The sequence below is a fragment of the Adiantum capillus-veneris genome, chromosome 27, assembly GCF_014529385.1.
Source record: "Adiantum capillus-veneris isolate H3 chromosome 27, ASM1452938v2, whole genome shotgun sequence".
NCBI lineage: Eukaryota > Viridiplantae > Streptophyta > Polypodiopsida > Polypodiales > Pteridaceae > Adiantum > Adiantum capillus-veneris.
In genome coordinates this window covers 114633134-114656204 of record NC_140957.1, presented here as the reverse complement: position 1 = coordinate 114656204, position 23071 = coordinate 114633134, and the positions used below count along the sequence as shown (strand labels likewise).

General features: G+C 44.4%; 1 protein-coding gene across 1 annotated transcript in view; it reads right to left on the bottom strand.

Moving 5' to 3' along the window:
* LOC147422604 (small GTPase LIP1-like) overlaps positions 1 to 20058 on the bottom strand; it is a 29647-nt gene extending 9589 nt beyond the window's left edge. Inside the window, exon 1 of the mRNA XM_086502803.1 lies at positions 19794 to 20058. Within this exon, the coding sequence (XP_086358929.1) occupies positions 19794 to 19884 (91 nt within the window). The 5' untranslated portion in view covers positions 19885 to 20058. The remainder of the gene's footprint in view (positions 1 to 19793) is intronic.
* Between the last annotated feature and the right edge of the window lie 3013 nt (positions 20059 to 23071).

Here is a 23071-nt window from a genome sequence, read left to right as displayed (position 1 = left end):
ACACAGCATGATCATCAGTATTCCCATCAGAATCTATCAGATTCCATCAAGGGAATTTTCCAGTGCATTTAGCCTATTTTCCCTATTTTTGACATTTTTCACTTATTAATTTAAGTGACTTTCCAACAAAAGTAGATAGGGCAATTTTGCTAAGAAAATATATAAGCAAACCCAAGTTAGCACTAAATGGCAGAAGAGGCAGCAGGAGCTCCCCGCTCAACAGGCATCTTCTCAGCAAGAACCCGCAGTACCCTCCAACCTTGGCGTTTTCACCTCCCATAGCCTAGCGTTTTTGGTCTCCATCAGCATCTCCACCTAGCATTGTCGATTTCAGCCTTGACCATCGCTGACAGTCCCAGAGTCCCTAGCGTTTTCACTAATGCTACAGGAGCATATCAGCGTTTTCATTTTCAGCCTCACATGCAGCAGATGAAGCAGCGTTTTCAGCCTTGAAGACGGTAGCAGATTCAGCCCTAGTTGATTGCAGAAGATAGTCATTTTCAGCCTCAAAAAACAGTCATTTTCAGCCACCGAAACAGTCCCGAAATTCAGCAGATAGAAGACCACAGATTTCAGCCATCAAGTCGTCGTCGTCATCACCGTCGTCGTCATCGGCATAGTCCAAATTGCATCAGTCCATTGCATACGCATTGTACCACTTTGTGCAATCAAAAAGTAGACCACTCTCGCCGACGAGAGTGGGGCCTTCAGAGGAGGGTTTTACAACGTCTTTGGTGTCGTATCTCTCTTCTCTCTCTATCTCTCAGTCCCATACACTTGCACACACAGTGTCCATTCACTTTGTTTGTGATCATAGCACTCTCTCATTAAGAACGGAAGGCTCTCCCTTCCATAAGAACAAAAGGAACCTTAAGCACAATTCGGAGCACTCATCTTGAGCAAAGCGCAAACAATCATTCCGCTGCACCTAACAGCAGAAATGGAACGCAGACACATAGAAAGTAGAGCAGAAAGAAAAGCAAAAATGGAGCGTAGACACCAAGAAAGAATGGCTGCCGCCGTCAAAGGAAAGAGCGACCAACACACTCGTTTCTCAAGCTCAAGCATAGGTGCAAGAGATTCGGGAAAAGGAGACTCTCTCAGTCTCTTCTTCTCCAAAGCATGACACACAGGATTTGCATGATTGTGAGAAGCATGATGATTTGATTGACAATGATAAGCATGATGATTTGCATGATCAAGATGTGATTTCTCACAAGCATGATGAATTGCATGAAGATGATGTGATTGTTCACAAGGATGATGTGTTAGTGGATGCTTTTTCTAGCGAAGCTAACCTCGTTGTAGATTCGATCGATCACGAAGAACCGATCTTGGTTTTCGAGTCGAGGTCCAAAGAACCCCCACAGGACGATTCGATCATTCAGGAAGAACCGATCTTGGCTCTCGAGCCTAAGTTCAAAGAACCCTCACAGGAAGTATTATGTGTTCGCATCATTCATACACACGCATTGTTCGAGTGTTTCATTCATGATCGGGTCCTGTATTTTCATCAACGTCTTTATGTGATCCCTTTTCCTAGGCATGACATATTGTAAGTTGAGCACGTTTCACTCATGAATGAGCACGGATGTATGCGGATTGTTCATGAAAAGCTAAAAAGTATGGATTCAAGGAAGTCACATTCCATGTCTCTTCCTTGGCATGACACATTTGTAGAGCGAGCACATGAAAGTATGAGCACCAAGCATGGGCATTTCCGTTATGAATTGCCACAGTTGATTGAATTAGATCATAAGAGAAAGATTCGATCTCATTGTTTGCGTGTGTGTGGTGAACGGTTGGGCACTCTGTCTCTTTGTTCATCTACATTGCATGCACAGTCTTTGAGGAAGACAAGATTTTTTCCACTCACTTTACATGGAATAGGTATGTTCATGGTTTTGTGTTGAAAATGGTTTCAGCAATTTTCAACCATGGAGATTCTTGAAGAAGAAAGAAGCAGGACTCTAGACTTTGTCGCTTTCGGCACAGCCCAAAGAAGCAAGCGTTGCAGACCTTTATGAAGTTCAAGTACCGCACGACCCACACATCAGGGTGGGCCAGCGAAGATTCCTCTCCAGGATTCCGGATGCTATTGGCGATCTCCCTCGACGCCATACAGTTCGGTACCAATACCTCACTTTGAAAAGGAGGGGATGTCACGTGACACATCCAAACCTATGTGTCCGTGGACAAGCTACAGCACGGCAAAGGTTCAGTCAGTCTAGATTAGAAGTGATCTGGCACTTTTTGTGAGTCAATTCGTAGACCGTGCATGCCCAGTCACTTAGTGTAGATGCATATCCTATGGTTGCACACAGCATGATCATAAGCATTCCCATCAGAATCCTTCCGAGGAATATTCCAGTGCATTTAGCCTATTTTACCTATTTTTGACATTTTTTTTCAAGTGACTTTTGTTGGAAAGTAGGTAGGGCAAATTGAGTAAGTTTGTATATAAGCAAACCTAGACTAGCACTATTTGGCAGAAGAGGCAACAGGAGCCAAGCTCAGCAGGCAACTTCTCAACAAGACCCCTTGGTGGACTTCCCCCCAAGCAAGACTCGGCCCTAGCGTTTTGCATCATCACCAGCAGATCCTCTCATCCCTAGCGTTTTTGCAAAGTTCCATCGTCGGCAAAACTGCAAACATCAGCGTTTTCAGCGCTTGTCGTCGGCAACAAAAACATCATACCTAGCGTTTTTGGAGCTTCAGCACCTAGCATTTCTGGAGATCCTCCTCAGCTAGCGTTTTTGCATCAGATCTTCACCGATACCAACCCCAGCACCTAGCGTTTTTGGTCATAAAAGATTCAGCCCTAAAGAGTAGCAGATTCAGCCCAGAAAGACTAGCAGTTTTCAGCCTAAGAAACCTTAGTTTTCAGCCCTAAACCTGCAGATTTTCAGGGACAAAGACCCACAGAAATTGCCCCCCAAATCAGCGATTTTGGACTAGTCGCAGATTTCAGCCCATAGCGTTTTTGGACAGCAGTAGAAAGATTGCAGATTTCAGCCCTTAGGTCAGTCTCGTCGTCCCCGTCGTCATTGCCGACATAGCCTAGACTTGCATCAGTCACATGCATTCAGTTTGTACCAGATTGTGCAATCATAAGTAGACCACTCTCGCCGACGAGTGGGGCCTTCGGAGGAGGGTTTTACAACGTCTCTGGTGTCGTATCTCTCTTCTCTCTCTATCTCTCAGTCTCATACACTTGCACGCACAGTGTCCATTCACTTTGTTTGTGATCATAGCATTCTCTCATTAAGAACGGAAGGCTCTCCCTTCCATAAGAACAAAAGGAACCTTGAGCACAGTTCGGAGCACTCATCTTGAGCAAAGCGCAATATTCATTCCGCTGCACCTAGCATTGTACTATGTGATTATGTAGAGTGTGATGTTCTCTCCTTCAAGTTCAAGTATTTGCTATTTTGGTTCAGTTCGGTGATTGTTGCAATGATTCTACCGCCTCGCCAAAGTAAGGTTGATGTGTACATAATATACATGGTGGAACCGTATGTACTACACGTGTCACAAGTTGATTACGTGGCATGGTCCGACGGACAGAACTTGGCCGAGGCCTAAACCTGTAAGGTGCAGCGGAATGAATATTGTTTTTTCTCAAGATTAGTGATCTTTATTGCTCAAGGTTCCTTTTAGTTCTTAGGGAAGGAGAGAGCCTTCCGTCTTATGGAGAGTGCTATGATCACGAACAAAGTGAGTGGATGTTGTGCGTGCAAGTGAATGAGACTGAGAGAAGGAGAGAAAAGAGATACGACACCCGAGAGGTTGTAAAACCCTCCTCCGAAGGCCCCACTCTCGTCGGCGAGAGTGCCGACGAGAGTGGTCTACTTTGATTGCACAAAGGTGTACAATGCGAATGCAATGGACTGATGCAATGGGACTATGCCGATGATGACGACGACGACTTGGTGGCTGAAATCTCTGGTCTTCTAATTGCTGATTTTCGGGACTGTTTTGGTGGCTGAAAATGACTGTTTTGGCTGCGTTTTTATGGCTGAAAATGGGGGATCATCTGCGACCAGCTTAGGGGCTGATCTCCTTCTGTGTCATAGGCTGAAAACTGCGAGTATCTGTTGTGGTAAGGGCTGAGAATCAAAAACGCTGATGTCCTTCGCTGAAATTGCTGATGGAAACAAAAACGCTAAGTGCATCTGCTACAAGTCTGCTGCAAATGAAAAACGCTGATACCCTTTCCTAGCGTTAGTGGTTCTTGCTGGTCTGGAGTGTTGGCGATGAGGCATAGGTGAAAACGCTAGGGTGGGGACTTGCCCGGCGAGGATGGAATCCAAAACGCTGGGGGTGCTGGGGGGTACTGCTGAGAAGTTGCCTGTTGAGCGGGAAGCTCCTGCTGCCTCTTCTGCCAGAAAGTGCTAGCTTGGGTTTGCTTATATATTAACTTAGCAAAATTGCCCTACCTACTTTTGTTGGAAAGTCACTTAAAAATAATAAGTGAAAATAACCAAAAATAGGAAAATAGGCTAAATGCACTTGAAAATTCCCCTAACTGATGCTAATGGATTCTGATGGGAATTCCGCTGATCATGCTGTGTGCAACCGGAGGATATGCATCTATGCTAAGTGACTGGGCATGCACAATCTACGAATAGACTCACAAAAGTGCCAGATCACTGCTAATCTTAACTGACTTGACTGACGGGAATACTGCTATGGTGTAGCTTATGTCACAAAGTGATGACGTGGCGCACACCAGAAGCCCTAATTTCTGCCAAAAACCCTAAAATTCCTGCAAACCCTAATTTCTGCCAGAAACCCTAATTTTCGAAAATCACGGAGGCTATTAAATTAGAAAAAAAAAAGAGCGACGCAAATTTTGCTTTTTCTCTTTGAGAAAGAGAGAGAGAATGCTTTTTACTTTCAAGTTTTGACTCTCTGTGAGAGAGAGAGAGAGCAATTGCTTTTGATTTGAAGCTTTTGGGGCTCTGCTTTTGGGCATCCCTTGTAACCTTTAAATTAGTGGTGAGGGCCTCACTTCTCAGAGCATCTGGACGCAGAGTTTGAGAGTGAAACCCTTACCGCTCTCTTGTACTTTGATCTGATTAATATAAAAAGAAATACCGAAAGGGGCGCCAGTCTTTGGGGCCAATATCTCTAGGCACGGAACTCCGCCGGGCCAGTGCAAATCTATTGTGATCTGTGAATTGTTTTGAAGTGGTTATTTGGTGCTGTCGCGGTTGATTCTTGACTTGGAGTGTCCAAGTCTGTTACAGTGGTATCAGAGCACGGCCGATTTCTCTTCTACGGGAAATCCGATCCCCAAATTTTTTTTCCGCGGCACCTATGGCTTCAGGCAATGATCAGTCGACTCCCTCTGCATCTGGAGATGCGGGCTAGGATCACAACGAAGATTCAGACAGAGAGTATGGCCCGCCTTGGCCTCCTCAGGCGGAGCAAAGAGAGATGGAGCGTCGTCAATTGATTGGCGATGCAACAAAGATGATGCTCAATTTTGCCAAGGACCCAAAGATGGCAAAATATATGAACTAGACCTCTTTGGAAGAGGTACAGATGGAGTGGCAGGGAACCACAACACCACTCCCGAAACCCGCTCTCAAGAAACCTTCTGCCTCCAAGAAATATACGAAGAAGGAACTGGAGAACGTGGTTGATGCACGAATTGCTCAGCTTTTCGACGTGCAAAAGAAAGGCAAAACGCACGGCAAAAAGCAGAAGAAAGGCACTGACTTCCCGGGATATTTGGGTCGTCGGTCGACTTTTGACAAGGCAAAGAAACAGAAGAAGCGTGTTCGATTTGAAGGAGTACCCAGTTCTTCTTCTTCTTCTTCTGACAGTTCTTCTAGCTCTTCAGACTCGAGCCAAGAAGACAGAAAAAAAAAGCAAAAAGCGAAGCAAGAAACAAAGCTTCGGAAGGGGCAAGAAAAAGGGAAAGAAGGCTACATCTCGCCCAGAGACTGACAGTTCTACTGAGGACTTGTCTACAGACGGCTCAGATTCCGATGACGGAAGGTTTTATGCGAACAAGAAGAATTTTTACAAAGCCAACCAGTATGACTTTCTCGAAGATAAAAGCAAGGAAGTCCGAGAGTTTAAGGAAGGTGGCCGCTCGATCAAGTTTGATACTTTTCAGGATACTCAAATGCTTCGAAGGCTGTCTTTTATACAGCAGTTTGACATCGCTTTCGCGGGAGGACGCTATTCAGAGCACTCCAAGATTCGGAGAGCTACCTCTTACCTTAAGGGGAATGCTCGTACTTGGTGGTCCACCCTTCTTTTAACAAGAGTGCGCCAGTTAAATGGCTGAAATTTAAGAAGCTTTTTATTTCTTCTTGGTTGACGCAAGAATATGAACGAGATGTACGAGCTGCTTGGAACCATCTTCGGATGACCAAGAAAGATACAATCAATGCTTATTGTGAAAGATTCTAAAGCTCTTTTCTACCCGCCTCTTCATTCAAGAAGATCTCGTTCAGAGAACAGATTGAGCGGTTTACCTTGGGTCTACCTATAGAGATCCGAGATCACTGCTTGGAACAGAAGTCAGCTTCTATTCAGGAGTTGATGAGTCATGCAAAGCGGGGCTTTGCCATTCACTCTGGCAGTCTGACCTACCCCATAGATGAGGCCATGACTCAACGAGCCGAACAGACTTCTGGGAATGAAAGTAGAAAGAAAAAGAGCGACCCAGAGAAAAAGGATGCACAACCCAAGCTTCCTCCTGAGGAGAGAGCTCGCTTCATCAGAGAGGGGAAGTGCTTTGGATGCGGGGAACATGGACATATCTCCGCGAAGTGCCCTAAAAAGGCACAGAAAGAACAGAATGATAAAGACGACGACAGGCCTGAGAGTTCGAGAGCAGCTGAGGAATGTGGCAGAAAAGACAGATAGAAAAGCAGAACTGGTACCACATGGCATGGGACCTGTACCGAATCTAATGAATGAAAGTACAAACTTTGCCGCTTTTGGGGCAAAGTGAAGGATCAGGAAGCTCTTTTGAAGGAGCCAAGGCTAACTTCTTTTCACTTGGAATCGGCGGCTTCGATTTGGAATTACGCCCGACAGACTGACGCCATAGGAGGAGGTAGTTCGACTGGCACCCGGATGGGATGTTGCCATTACACCGAGCATTGGCAAACTTTGTTTGCAATGACAGGGGTGTTCAGGGCACGCGAGTGACATTCTACTCAGATCCCTTGGTACCACAAGAACTACGCCGTGGTTGACTACCGGGCCGAGAAAGCGACTTTGATAAATGAAGGGCTTAGAGATTGTACTTGATGAACTTCAGTGTCTTACTCATTCTTTTGGGAGAGAACTGAACGATGGATAAAGGTTGAATTTGTTTTGACCTGATCAAAAGAACGCCAAGATTTTTCTCCACACTCATGCCGATTGCTTTTCAGAGGGCCTGAAGATCAAACCATTGATCTGATACCTGGAAGCACGCCACCGAATCGGCCACCTTATCGTGTGAGCCGAGTACAGAATGAAAAGATTATGAACCTAGTGAAAGACCTCTTGGAAAAGGGTCTTGTCCAGCCTAGTACTTCACTGTATTGCTCTCCAATGTTGTTGGTTTTGAAGAAAGGCGGATCTTGGAGAATGTGCATCGATTATAGCACTCTCAACGAAATCACCATCAAGAACAGATTTCCGATTCCTAGGATCGATGATATACTCGACAGATTACAGGGATCCTTGTGCTTTAGTAGGATTGACTTGAAGAGTGGATATCATCAGATCAGGATAGCGCCAGAAGATGTCTACAAGACAGCTTTTCGGACGACTTTTGGGTTATTTGAGTTTTTGGTGATGCCTTTTGGCTTAACCAATGCTCCTGCGACATTTAACCGGATGATGGACAGGATTTTTCGAGAGTACAGGCTATTTGTTGGCACTTTCTTTGACGACATCATTGTTTTCTCCAAGATGAGGCAGAACACAGAGATCATCTGCTTCAAGTCTTTCAGGCATTACGAGATCACACGTTAGTGATTAATGCAAAGAAAAGTGAATTTTTCCTACCAGAGATACACTTTTTTGGGACACATTGTGTCAGCAGCAGGAGTGCAAATGGACCCGGCCAAGATAGAGACTATCCATGATTGGCCCGATTTGAGGAATGTCCATGAAGTTAGAAGCTTCTTGGGACAGTGTTCTTACTACAGGCGGTTCATACGAAAGTTTGCAGAGGTTGCTTCCCCTTTGCATACCTTGACACAGAAAGGAATACCTTTTTTGTGGGGACCCACAAAGGTGACTGCCTTTCAGACTTTGAAAGAGAAATTGACTACGGGACCTGTTTTGACTTTGTCGGACTTGCAGAAGTCATTTGAAGTGTATTGTGATGCTTGTGGTCGTAGTCTGGGTGCGGTCTTGATGCAAGAAGGCCATGTCATAGCTTACGAGAGCCGTTTGTTCTCTAGGCCGGAGATGACAGCACAGATCTATGAGAAAGAGCTTTTGGCGGTTATCCATGCTCTTACTCAGTGGTGGCATTACCTACTCGGAGCGGATTTTACTGTCTTTACAGACCATTAGAGTTTGCGCTACTTCTTGTAACAGAAGCAGCTTTCGGAAAAGCAGATGCGATGGGTGAACATCTTGTCACAGTTCCACTTCAAGATTGTCCATGTGCAGGGACAGAAGAATGTGGTGGCAGATGCTTTGTCTCGGAAACCGTTGGTTCTGGCTATTTCCGCGATACATCATAGGAGCTTCGAGGATATGGTTGATCAGTGTGCCACAGATACAAATTTTGCAGATATTTTCACACGGATACGGGATGGGGAGACAGTAGCTGGATACTCCCTTCGAGAAGGCTACTTGATGAAAAAGACTATGTTGTGCGTTACACAGCCGTTGAGGGAAAAGGTTATGACTGAATGCCACTGTCCACCTTTTACGGGTCGCCGCGGCATTGCTACCACCATGAAAGGGGTAGAGAGATATTTCTTTTGGCGGAGACTCAAGAAGGATGTGGAAGAGTTTGTGCGCAGTTGCTTGGTATGCCAGAAGGTCAAGTTTGACAGGCATAAAGCACGGGGATTGTTACAGCCTTTACCCATACCCACCCGCCCCTGGGAAAATATTGAAATGGATTTCATTTTTTTGATCTCCCGAGAACACAGAATGATCACGATGATTTTCCGATTACATGGCACGTCTGAGATGATTCTCTCCGACAGAGACCCCAGATTTATGAGTTGGTTTTGGAAGGCAATTTGGGAGAACATTGGCACGCAGTTGCAGTTCTCGTCATCGTTCCACTTGCAGACTGACGGGCAATTTGAGATTGCCAATTCAGTGATTTTAGATTTATTGAAGTCTTGTATCTCGGATCAGAAGACTCAATGGGAAAAGAACTTACCTTTGGTGGAATTTGCCTACAATAACACGATACACTCTTCGACGGGGAAGACGCCATGTGAGATTGTTGAAAGTGCTGCGAAGGTTCCATCCTTCCTAAGCACGAAAGATTAGATATTTGAAGCGGATGAATATTCGCGAGATTTGGATACGGCTTTTGCCAAGGTTTGCGAGACTTTGCAGGAGTCTCAAGAACGACAGAAAAAGGCAGCGGATCGCCATCGTCGCGACTTGAAATTGAAGGAGGATGATTGGGTGCTCTTACGTTTTGAGAAGGCACGCCTACGAAAGAAAAAGGGAAAGGAGAGGCTTTTTCCAAAGCTTAGTATGCGATACTACGGACCTTTCCAGATCACTGACAAGATAAATGATGTCTCCTTCCGATTGAAACTGCCAGATACTTGGAGGATTCATAATGCATTGCATGTGAGTCTCTTGAACCCTGTTAAGGGTGATGTTCCTGATGATGGGGAGCCTGATGAGCAACCCGAAGAGGAAGAAAACGAGGAAGTCCTTGTTCCTGAACAGATTTTGGCACATAACGATACGAAGAAAGGTAAAGTCCGAAGGCGGGTTCTTGGTTAACTTCAAAAACTTTCCTGCATTTGATGCGAAGTGGATGGAGGAGGAGGACCTAGCAGATACTCCTCGGATTGTGGAACTTTACCTCGATGTTTTGGTTTAGCATAGTCTACTCCAAACGGAACCCAAAATTCAGCTTGGCCGGAGATCTGGTGCAGTGGGATGCACAAGAGGGGAGTCACTCCGCTCCCTTGTCAACAGATGCCTTGATTTTGATACTAAAGTCACTGATGTCTCTTTGAGCTTCAGGGATACTGAGAGCTGACAGTATTCTGCTAGATGACTTTATGAAATGGAATTCCTGATAATGATACTGATTTGTTCTTGACTTCTTGTGAGTGCAGGAACTGATAGACGAAATGACTGCAGCATTTTGGTCTGATTGCTCTCGAATAGACATGGTTGCAATAGGGGTTAGTCAATCGGACATCGATGAGGTCCCGATTGGACCTAGATGTGATTGTATTGCCGATAAATCATGGTCTAAGATCCGAATGAATGTTGAATGTCATGTGATGTCTTGTGATGTCTGGTGATGTCCTGTGATGTCGTGTGATGTGACTGTCGATTTTGTACATGTGCTAGATGTGTGTTCCTAGTACGTAGGTACTAACAGTCAGTGTCTGCTAAGACGGTTTATGGCTTTTGTCGGTTTTGCAGGCGTAATCGCGGTCGATTACAATGCTTTCAAGAGGGGGGTATGTCACAAAGTGATGACGTGGCGGACAGCAGAAACCCTAATTTCCGGAAATCGCGGAGGCTATTAAAAAAATTAAAAAATTAAAATGAGCGACGCAAATTTTGCTTTTTCTCTTTGGAGAGAGAGAGAGAGAATGCTTCTTGCTTTCAAGTTTTGACTCTCTGTGAGAGAGAGAGAGAGCAATTGCTTTTGATTTGAAGCTTTTGGGGCACTGCTTTTGGGCATCCCTTGTAACCTTTAAATTAGTGGTGAGGGCCTCACTTCTCAGAGCATCTGGACGCAGAGTCTGAGAGTGAAACCCTTACCGCTCTCTTGTACTTTGATCTGACTAATATAAAAAGAAATACCGAAAGGGGCGCCAATCTTTGGGGCCAATATCTCTAGGCACGGAACTCCGCCGGGCCAGTGCAAATCTATTGTGATCTGTGAATTGTTTTGAAGTGGTTATTTGGTGCTGTCGCGGTCGATTCTTGACTTGGAGTGTCCAAGTCTGTTACAGCTTGTCCACGGACACATAGGGTTGGGATGTGTCACGTGACATCCCCTCCTTTTCAAAGTGAGGTATTGGTACCAAACTGTATGGCGTCGAGGGAGATTGCCAACAGCATCCGGAATCCTGGAAGGGACTCTTCGCCGGCCCACTCTGCTGTGTGGGTCGAGCGGTACTTGAACTTCATAAAGGTCTGCAACGCTTGCTTCTTTGGGCCGCGCCGAAAGCAACTCAAAGTCGTCTTTGGCTCCTTTGATGCTTCAACTTCGTCGAGTATCCTGCTTCTTTTGTCTTCAAGAATCTCCACGGCTGAAAATTCCTGAAACCATCTCCAACACAAAACCATAAACATACCCATTCCATGTAAAGTGAAGTAAAAAAATCTTGTCTTCTCTAAAGACTGTGTATGCAATGTAGATGAACATAGAGACGGAGTGACAACCCGTTCATCAAACACATGCAAACAATGCGGTCGAATCTTTTCTGTTTGATCGAAATCAATTAACTGTGGCAAATCACAATGAAAATGCCCATGCTTGGTGCTCATACTATCATGTGCTCTTTCGGAAACTGTGTCATGCCAAGGAAGAGACATGGAATGTGACTTCCTTACATACAAACTTTTCAGCTTTTTATGAACAATCCGCATACATCCGTGCTCATTCATGAGTGAAACGTGCTCAACGTACAATATGTCATGCCTAGGAAAAGGGATCACATAACGATGCTAACTAAAATACACGAAACCTTCACGAATGAAACACTCGAACAATGCGTGTGTATCAATCATGCGAACACATAATACTTCCTATGAAGGTTCCTTGGACCAAGGCTCGAGAACCAAGATCTCTTCTTCGGGATCTATCGAATCTTCTTGTGGGGGATCTGTGGACCTTGACTCGAAAGCCAAGATCGATTCTTGGTGATGGATCGAATCTACAACGAGGTTAGCTTCGCTAGAAAAAGCATCAACTAACACATCATTCTTGTGAACAATCATACCTTCTTCATGCAACTCATCATGCTTGTGAGAAATCACATCTTGATCATGCAAATCATCATGCTTGTCATTGCCATCCAAATCATCATGCTTATCTTTGTCATCCAAATCATCATGCTTATCATGGTCAATCAAATCATCATGCAAATCATTGTCAATCAAATCATCATCATGCTTCACACAATCATGCAAATCCTGTGTGTCATGCTTTGGAGAAGAAGAGACTCAGAGAGTCTCCTTCTCCTAAATCTCTTGCATCTATGTCGGCACGGGATACAAGAGTCGCAAGAACTCTTGCATGTATCGGTCGCGTCGTTCTTGTCTTGCCTTTCTTTCGGCTTCTCTTTCTGCTTTTTCTTCTGCGTGTCTGCGTTTCATTTCTGTCATTCTTTCTTTGCATTCACGATCAAATTCTGCCATTCTTCCTACATTTCTTGCTTCGCGTTCTAAATTCTGTTTCAGAAACAATTGCTCCAAAGCCTCCATAGGAGTTAGTGCAATCCTTGGCATAGATGTGGAAGCGGGAGGGTCGGAAAAACCTCCTGGTGGGGAAAATTCTTCTTCGCCTCTCTCATGCTCATCACCTCCAAGCAAAGTATCCATTCCGCTTCGAGTGATGATCATTATGAAGTCGTGGGTTCTTGTGGGTTCTTGTGTTCTTAAGTTCACGAGGAACTTGGGGATCTTGGGTTCGTAAGTTTACGAGGAACTTGGGTTCTTGGGTTCTTGAGGTTTTCTTTCGTTTGCAAACCGCGTTTGAGAAGGATCTTCTCTTCACCCGAGTTCTACTCCTTTCCGCGGGTGCACCCCTTGGCGGCCTTGCGCTCACACCAAGGTTGCTTTTTCCCACCTCACGTCGATTGGCCGGCCGCTAAGTGCACGGTCCGCTCTCAATGAGTGAAAAGAGACACAGGGGAGGCTGGACAAGCCCTTCTTTCCTGGGATTCCTGTCACTCTTCAACAAACACGATTAGGAATCGACACGCCCAAGCGAACTTGGGTTCGTGCGACCTCAACAAGCAAAATAAATTCTTGTGGTTCTTGTGGTTCTTGTGGTTCTTTCCTTGAGTAATGCAGAACACTTCCGAAGCTCTGATACCAATGTTAGGTGCAGCGGAATGAATGTTGTTTTTTCTCAAGATTAGTGATCTTTATTGCTCAATGTTCCTTTTAGTTCTTAGGGAAGGAGAGAGCCTTCCGTCTTATGGAGAGTGCTATGATCACGAACAAAGTGAGTGGATGTTGTGCGTGCAAGTGAATGAGACTTAGAGAAGGAGAGAGAAGAGATACGACACCCGAGAGGTTGTAAAACCCTCCTCCGAAGGCCCCATTCTCGTTGGCGAGAGTGGTCTACTTTGATTGCACAAAGGTGTACAATGCGAATGCAATGGACTGATGCAATGGGACTATGCCGATGATGACGAAACAATTCTTCTTCTATGAATGATCCAATTGCTTTTCCGCAACACGCACGGACTCTGGCAGTGAGTCCGATATAGAGGACATTGTTCCACCTACTCACTTGAGTAAAGAGATTAGGTTCTAGCAAGAGCAGGCATCTTTCCAAGGAGAGTATGGCCCTGTTCCACCAGCTGACCTTGATAGGATGGAGTTTCAATGTCAACTGCAGGTTGACACTTGCGCTAATCAGATCCTCGAGTACTCCAAGGATCGACACTATGCAAAGTTTTTGAAGAACCGCCCACTTGACGAGATTCATTTGCGATGGCAGGCTGCCATTCACTCACCTCTCAAGTCGGCCATGAAACAGAAAGCAAAGCAGAATGTAGATAAGCAAAAGCTGTACTCGCAAGATGAATTTGACACTACAGTTGAGCAAGTAATGAAGACTACGAAAAGCTCTTCAAAAAAGAGTCGCCTAGCAAACTATCCCAGCTATTTGGGTCGAAAATCTACTCTCAAGATAGCTAGTAAATCCAAGAAGCGTGTGCTTTGTGGATGACCCTAGTTCATCCTCACCTTTTGATAGATTGAAGAGTTGACTTCAACAAGGAGGACGAGAAGCACCGGAGGTCCGAAAGTGGAGAAAGACTCAAAAGAGCAAGAAACAAGCAAACCAAGAAGAGCAATCCCCACAAGCATCAGCGTTTTCAGTTTTCAACAGTTAGCACTCGCAGAAGAAATCCCGAACCTCGTAGATCTCACCTTCCCGCAGTAGATCCTTCCCGCACGGTCAGATCCGTCGAAGTTTGCAGATTCAGCCCAGAAAACGCAGATTTCAGCATCTGCGTTTCAGAGCGTTGTCGTCACATCGTCGTCCTCGCCGTCGTCACCGACATAGAGTCAGAATTCAGCAGATAAAGATTTGCAGATTTCAGCCCTTAGCATTCTCAGATTTCAGCCCGTCTCGTCGTCGACATCGTCGGCAAGTCCAAGCATTGTAGAGATTTGTGCGATCATAAGTAGACCGCTCTCGCCATAGAGAGTGGGGCCTTCGGAGGAGGGTTTGACAACATTCTGGTGTCGTATTCTCTTCTCTCTCTATCTCTCAGTCTCATTCACCCTCACGCACAGTGTCCAATCACTTTGTTTGTGTCCATTGCACTCTCTCATTAAAGAACGAAAGACTCTCCCTTCCCTAAGAACAAGGAGCCTTGAGCACAGTTCAAAGCACTCATCTTGAGGAAAGTTCAACATTCATTCCGCTGCACCTTACATTGGTATCAGAGCTTTGGTAGTGTTCTGTATCACTCAAGGAAAGAACCACAGAATTTTTTTTGCTTGTTGAGGTCGCACGAACCCAAGTTCACTTAGGCGTGTCGATTCCTAATCGTGTTTTTGAAGAGTGACGGGAAACCCAAGAACGAAGGGCTTGTCCAGCCTCTCCTTGTGCCTCTTTTCACTCATTGAGAGCGGACCGTGCACTTAGCGGCCGGCCAATCGATGTGAGGTAGGAAAAAGCAACCTTGGTGTGAGCGCAAGGCCGCCAAGGGGTGCGCCCGCGAGAAAGAGCAGAACTCGGGTAAAGAGAAGATCCTTCTCTAACATAGATTGCAAGCTAAAGAAGAACCTTAGAACTCAAGAACCCCAAGAACCCAAGTTCCTCGTGAACTTAAGAACCCAAGACTTCAGTGGATGGTCATCACTCGAAGCGGAATGGATACTTCGCTTGGAGTGATGAACATGAGAGAGCCGAAGAAGAATTTTCCCCATCGAGGGGTTTTTCCGACCCTCCCCCTTCCCCATCTATGCCAAGGATTGCACTAACTCTTATGAAGGAGTTGCCGTAGTTGTTTCTGGACAGGAAGTTAGAACACGAAGAAAGAAGGGCAGCCATAGATCGTGACTACGAAGAAAGAGTGGCAGCCATAGAGCGTAAGTACCGCTTGGAAGCCAAAGTAAGAAAAGCAAAAAGAGAAGCAGAAAGAAAGGCCGACTTGGAGCGTGAGTGTGAGCAAGCGCGCTTGGCGGGGCCGAACAGAGCGCCCGACACATGGAAGAGATATTGGGACTCTTTTCTCAAGTGCAGGCACAGATGCAAGAGATTCGAGAAAAGGAGACTCTCTCAGTCTCTTCTTCTCCAAAGCATGATACACAGGATTTGCATGATGATTTGAATGATAATGATAAGCATGATGATTTGGATGACACTGACAAGCATGATGATTTGCATGATGATCAAGATGTGATTTCTCACAAGCATGATGATTTGCATGAAGATGATGTGATTGTTCACAAGGATGATGTGTTAGTTGATACTTTCTCTAGTGAAGCTAACCTCATTGCAGATTCGATCGATCACGAAGAATCGATCTTGGCTTTCGAGTCGAGGTCCACAGAACCCCCACAGGAAGATTCGATCAAACACGAAGAACCGATCTTGGCTCTTGAGCCTAGGTCCAAAGAACCCTCACAGGAAGTATTATGTGTTCGCATGATTAGTCCGCACGCATTGTACGATCGTTTCCTACATTTTAGTCAGCATCTTTATGTGATCCCTTTCCCTAGGCATGACATATTGTACGTTGAGCACGTTTCACTCATGAATGAGCACGGATGTATGCCGATTGTTCATGAAAAGCTGAAAAGTATGCATTCAAGGAAGTCACATTCCATGTCTCTTCCTTGGCACGACACAGTTGTAGAAAGAGCACAAGAAAGTATGAGCACCAAGCATCGGCATGTCCATTGTGATTTGCCACGGTTGATTGATTTACATCAGAAAGACAAGGTTCGATCTCATTGTTTGCGTGTGTGTGGTGAACGGTTTGGCACTCCGTCTATTTGTTCATCTACATTGCAAGCATTGTCTTTTAAGAAGATTAGAGATTAGATTTTTTCCAGTCACTTTACATGGAATAAGTATGTTCATGTTTTTGTGTTGGAAGTGGTATTTTCAACCATGGAGATTCTTGAAGAAGGACGAAGTATGACTCTAGACGAAGTTGAAGCATCGAAGGAGCCACAGAAGACTCTGTCGCTTTCAGCGCGGCCCAAAGAAGCAAGCGTTGCAGACCTTTATGGAGTTCAAGTATCGCACGACCCACGCATCAGAGTGGGCCGGCGAAGAGTCCTTTTCAAGATTCCGGATGCTATTGGCGATCTCCCTCGACGCTATACAGTCCGGTACCAGTACCTCACTTTGAAAAGGAGGGGTCACATGACACATCCAACCCTGTGTGTCCGTGGACAAGCTACAGCATGACCAGGGTTCAGTCAGTCAAGTCAATCTAGAATAGGAAGTGATCTGGCACTTTTGTGAGTCTTGTTCGCAGACCGTGCATGTCCGGACACGTAGAGTAGATGCATATCCTCCGGTTGCACACAGCATGATCATCAGCATTCTTATCAGAATCCAACAGAACCCATCAGGAGCATTTTTACAGTGCATGGACCTATTTTCCCTATTTTTGATATTTTTCACTTATTATTTTTAAGTGACTTTTGTTGGAAAGTAGGTAGGGCAATTTTGCTAAGTTTGTATATAAGCAAACCTAGCGCTAGCACTTTTTGGCAGAAGAGGCAGCAGGAGCATCGCTCAACAGGCACCTTCTCAACAGGACCCCCAACAGCATGGCCTAGCGTTTTTGCAACTCAGCATCAAGCTAGCGTTTTTGCAAGAACAGATCAGCCTTGGTGATTTTGCATTGCAGAGGAGCTTAGGCATTAACAGACACAGCAGAACCACTTCACGACAGCAGATCAGCCCTAGCGTTAGTGGATTTTATCCAGCAGCAGATTTTCAACCCTAGAGTTTTTGCATCTGCAGACACTTCAACGTTTTTGCAGATCTTCGCAACGAAATCCCCACAAGCATCAGCGTTTTCAGTTTTTAGCAGTTAGCACTTGCAAAAGAAGTCCCGAACCTCACAAATCTCACCTTCCTGCAGCAAATCCTCACCGCACGGTCAAACCCGTCGAAGCTTGCAGATTCAGCCCGGAAAACGCATATTTCAGCATCTGCGTTTTCAGCGCGTCGTCATCGCCGTCGTCACCGACATAGAGTCAGAATTCAGTAGATAAAGATTTGCAGATTTTCGCCCTTAGCATTCTCAGATTTCAGCCCGTCTCGTCGTCGTCCTCATCATCGTCGACATCGTCGGCAAGTCCAAGCATTGTAGAGATTTGTGCAATCATAAGTAGACCGCTCTCGCCATAGAGAGTGGGGCCTTCGGAGGAGGGTTTGACAACATTCTGGTGTCGTATTCTCTTCTCTCTATCTCTCAGTCCCATTCACCCTCTCGCACAGTGTCCATTCACTTTGTTTGTGTCCATTGCACTCTCATTAAAGAACGGAAGGCTCTCCCTTCCCTAAGAACAAGGAACCTTGAGCACAGTTCGGAGCACTCATCTTGAGCAAAGTTCAACATTCATTCCGCTGCACCTTACAGCCCCTCTCTTGGGCTAGGGGTCACCACAACAAGGGGCCATTGCCAACAGACGCCTACACCCTCATCGCCGTTTCACGACGTTTAGAAACGCTAAAGTGGAAGAAGGGAGGCACTTTTGCCTTAGCAACGTTTTGAAACGCTCAAGGGCTCAATGGGGAAGTTGTCATCAAGGTCGGACAGAGAGTAGCGTTTCAGAAAGCTCACTGAAAAGGGGGACGCGCCGTTGCCTAGCAGTTGCAAGGCAACGTTTCAAGACACTCGCAAGGACCATAATGCCGATTGGGCGTTTCAAAACGTTGTCCGCTTGACAGCAGGCCGCGGTTCATGTTGCTTCTCAAAACGCCAGCAACAGGGGAGAGTCCAGCGCCACTCGTAGCAGCGTTTTGAAACGAAAGAGGCAGCAAAGGATTGAACGCCGACGACAAGAGGGTTCTTCTCTTTTCTGCTTTGCGCAGCTCCGTCTCCTCCAAGAGTCTTCAAGCACAAAGCTCCACCAAGGGCTCTGATACCGTGTCAAAGTCGACGATGTGGACACGTAGAGACCAAGGGGAGAGAGAGAGAGAGAGAGAGAGAGAGAGAGAGAGAGAGAGTCTCCTGAACCAATCAACCTTGGCAATGAATAACTGAATGTGTAATACAATGGACACAAGAGGTTGCTTATATAGCAACCTAAGTAAATTGCCCTACCCAGACTTTGACAAATAAGTAAAACAAACCTAAAAGCCAAAATAAATAATGGGTTCACATTGGGCAGTTCACTTGAGATGCCAAAACTCTAGCATGCACCAACATTTTGGCTTACTCATCCCTATCTCCGTCCATTTGCATTCTCTCTATGTCCTTTCATCTGCATTTTGTCAATCTCTTGCTCAATGACCTTGACATATATTAAATTCTAGTAACCTCTTTGCTTTTGGGTTTTTTTAGTTCATCGCTACACCTCTCTCTCTTCTTTGCGTTTTTGGAGCAGTAACCTCAGCAGTCCCTTAACCTATAGGAGCAGCAGATCTCGCGTTCATGCTTGCCCGTGCCCCTGCTTGCACACACTCGTTGGCACAACATGCTCACATGCATACACTCCTTTCTACTCACCCCTCCTAGAACTTGAATTTGTATTCCGATTGATATCCTTGCCTCAGAGATTTATGTTGAACCATTTACAAAATAGAACTTTGTTTCAAGCTTTGAGGCATGTGCTGTTGTACAACCTCCACATAAACCTACCCTATGCTACAATGTCAAATGTTGTATCCTCATTGACGAATAGAACCATATTTGTCGGCATTTTATGTCCTCAAACAAAAGCCGAAAGACTCCATCTGTTGTTTTGACGATAAATTCTGCCTAGTGAAACTAAACAATAAAGATTGTCCAATAATAGACTCATTATATTTGTGCCCCTCTTTTTCTTCGATAGAATATGACTTCTCATATCAAATCCTCGATGCATTATTTGTGATGTGCTTGGGGTTAAGTTTGTCAGTCTTTATCCCTTGAGCCAAACAAACACTAAAAGATGCTCTCAGTTTCTGCAATGATATGCTAAAGTGAGTACCAAAATGGGCAATTTCCATTCCCAGATTTGAAAATTTGTTTCAGAGAACTGAGCTAGAGATATACGCGTTCGCCTGAGAAGGTCTCAATGCATTACACAAAACGAGGGAAAATTGGTAACGATTAGATTGTTACTTAATCCAGTCCAAATGAGCTCAGGACCGGTACATACAAGGATGGGTAGGGAAAATGAAGGAACGAAAATGTATTGGAAAGCAAACGGTGAGAAATGTGGCAAGATCTGACCTGAGTCACCCACCACGAGGACTCGCACTTGACCAGACGGCGCGTTGTCTGCATCCAACCCGTCATGCTTCTTATCCAGCCTTGAAATCATAACACCTGGATTTGCAGGTGAGCATATACATACAAGAAGCACCTACTTCCCCTCCCTCCCTTTTGTGTTCTTTCTGCTACTCGGGACCTGCTCGCCCTCTCAATCGTTCCCTTGCTTGCCTGCTGCGTAATATCGACTTTTTACTGGACAGTAGAGCACGCTGTCCGTCTCGATGTAGAACTAATTAAAAGACCTTAGGCTAAATTTAAGTTATCCCACCATTGAGCCTTAAAAGTAAGGTCCAACCAATTACATTACCTCCAACAACCAAGAAATTTACACAATTTACACTACAAACTGAGATATGTGATCATTTATGCTTTTCTAACCTTGCTCTCTCTTTATTTTATTCAATCATTATGGAGATTCAGCCTGGCGTGGAAGACTAATGCACCAACATAGTGCACGCATCTACGTCAAAACCTTCCTCTAGTTGTTTGCTGTCGAGAGGGTATCATCACAGAATTTTTATTTCCCTAGCTTGTACCCCCTACAACGATTACCACATCGTTAGGAAGCATTTGTGACTAGCTACCTTTAGGGAAGAAAACGTTGGTGTTTAGCTACCTTCAAGGAAGAAGTTCAGGTTACAATTGAGTTGCCATGTACGTTACAAACAATTGAATTTCCATGGGTGGCAGAGAATTTTCTTTAAGATCAAAACTATGTTTCTTTGCAATAGAGGAAGTTTTTCATCTTGAATTGCCATGCATGGCAAAGAGTTTGCTTAATTAATATGTTTCATTTAAGTGGGGGAGGCTTTTCTTCTTGATGTTTAGATCACCCACCAAAAATTCTACTTTCACATGTTATTTATTAGTGCTAAACTCTTCTAAAAATCTTTTACTTAAGTAATAAGCAAAGAAAGTGTGTTAAGCTTGCTATAAGCAATTCCCCTTATAATACATTTTGTATTTTCTCATGTAATTTAGTAGTGCTAAACTCTTCTAAAAATCTTTACCTCAAGTAATAAGCAAAGAGAATGTGTTAAGCTTGCTACAAGCAATTCCTCTTATGATGATACATTTTGTATCAACTCTCGTTTTGATTACTTGCAGAGGTGTCTGTGTGGGTGAATAACCACACGACTGGATGTAGCACTTAGCCTAAGCTAAGATGGCCTTTGTTTTTCAAGCCAAAAATAATTTCAACAATTTAAAAAATGATGGTGCCCGATAGGCACTCATGCCTCTATGTGTGTGTATAGGTAGCTTTCAATGAAGGGAGCCAGTGTAATCAACTTAATACAAGTACAGTACAAGGATTCTTCAAAAAATAGATACTTCCATTAAGGTTTGCAATTACAATAGAGTGCTTTTAGGGAGATTTGTGTGTAGAATTTAGAAAGCTCCATAAATGATACCTGCATCCATTACAAGTTAGTACTTAACTTATAGAGTGCAGGTGTCCTATAAGTGGGGCACTTGTTATCGATGTACATTATATGCTATACACACATTAGAGAGAAAGTACTCGTGTTTGCCTTTAACCTGAGTGGGGAGATCCATGTAGAATTGGTTAGCGTTGTAAGGCCCAATGAGGAAGTACTGCAAGTTGAGGGCCTCAAAATCAAAGACCACAACCTTCATATACAATTGAAGGTGCTCCATGCAAGAGAATACAGGTGGGATTTAATGGCAATTAAAATGTAGAATGTGGCGGTGAGGGAGTGGGAGTAGTGGAGGGGGGGTTGGACTTGCAATAGATTTTTCTACTGACTCCCACCATCATGCAGGGTTAAGTCCAGATAGTGGGATAGTGGACTCGTGTAAGGTAGTACTCTGATTATACCCCTCTTGCATAATAGCTGCCCATGTCACCTTATACCCTTATAGATTTGCCAAAATGGGTTTGATTTGGGAGAGGATGACTTTGTGTGCCCATCTTGTAGGTCTGTTGCTACTTTTATGGATAAATTTAAGCACCTTAATTTACCATCAGCTCCTTATTGATTCTAGTTCTTTGAAGCTAGTTATTGTGAGCTATCAACTTCATAATTAAGAAGGATGTGCTTACTCCAAGTGTACCTTCAAAAGTGGTGGCATTGTTTTCTATGGATAGGCAGGGGGGATATATTGGATGATGTTTTGGGGCTCCATTGTTGATCCAAAGAATGTCATCAAAGTACTGAAAAGAGAACCTGAGTCGATGGAGCTGACTCGGAGTTGAGGGTCTTTTAGGCAAGACTTGATGTAGTTATACTCTAATGCATGAAGATAAAAATTACACCAAATTGGGGAACATGCAAGTCCCATTGGGATGACGTTGACTTGCCAATAAGATCTTCCATTGCATTGAATGTACGTATGATCTATCAACCAGGAATTAAGCTCCATTGCTTGAGATTTGATAAAAGATAAGTGGTTCTTGTAGGACTGATGTGACCATGTTCCACATATACATCTGCTAGGGAAGCTTTTAAAGGAGATGAAAGGTCCTTGTTGATCGAAGACATAGCTAAGTAAATTGTTGCTAATCATGAATAGGCTGATACCTCCATGATGTGGGATATTTTCATAGCATTTCTTTATATTGATTGAGTAGACTGAGCTAACTTGTTCACGCAGGTTAAGAACAACATCATATAGTAGCTTAATATTGAAACATAGGAGAAGCTCGATGCTTTAGACATAAAATACAAGTTTTTAGTATGCACGCTAATAGTAGTGAAGCTTCAGTAAAGCAACAATTAGACCCACAAGGGATACATCTGAAGGCTTTCTTATGAGCTTTGTATGTAGCCATGAGATATGGGAGGGGGAGATGGTTTTGGCTTGAAATTTAACCAAGAAGGACTGAATCTCCTGTAGAGTGACCAAGGGGGAATTGTTACTAGGTAGGAAATCCTTTCCAATCTCTTCCAGGCTTTTTGTATCATAAAGGATGGACGGATGAACACGGGGTTGTTAATTGCTTTGTCTAAGCAAGTAATAAAGAACTTTCTATTTAGATTATCAATGTAGGGATCCAATGGGGTTATCATTTTAGAGGACATTTTTGTTGGGAGGGAAGTTTCACAGTACTTCCAAAAAAGACTTTTAACATAATCCTCATGTACGTGAGGAGGTAGGATCAGAATGCCCTCTCTTATGATTTTCAAAAAAGGCCATAGTTCATTTGGTGGCAATATGTCTACATAAAGGTTAAGTAGGGATGTGATTCAGTCCTTTCATGAGTGTGTTTCTTA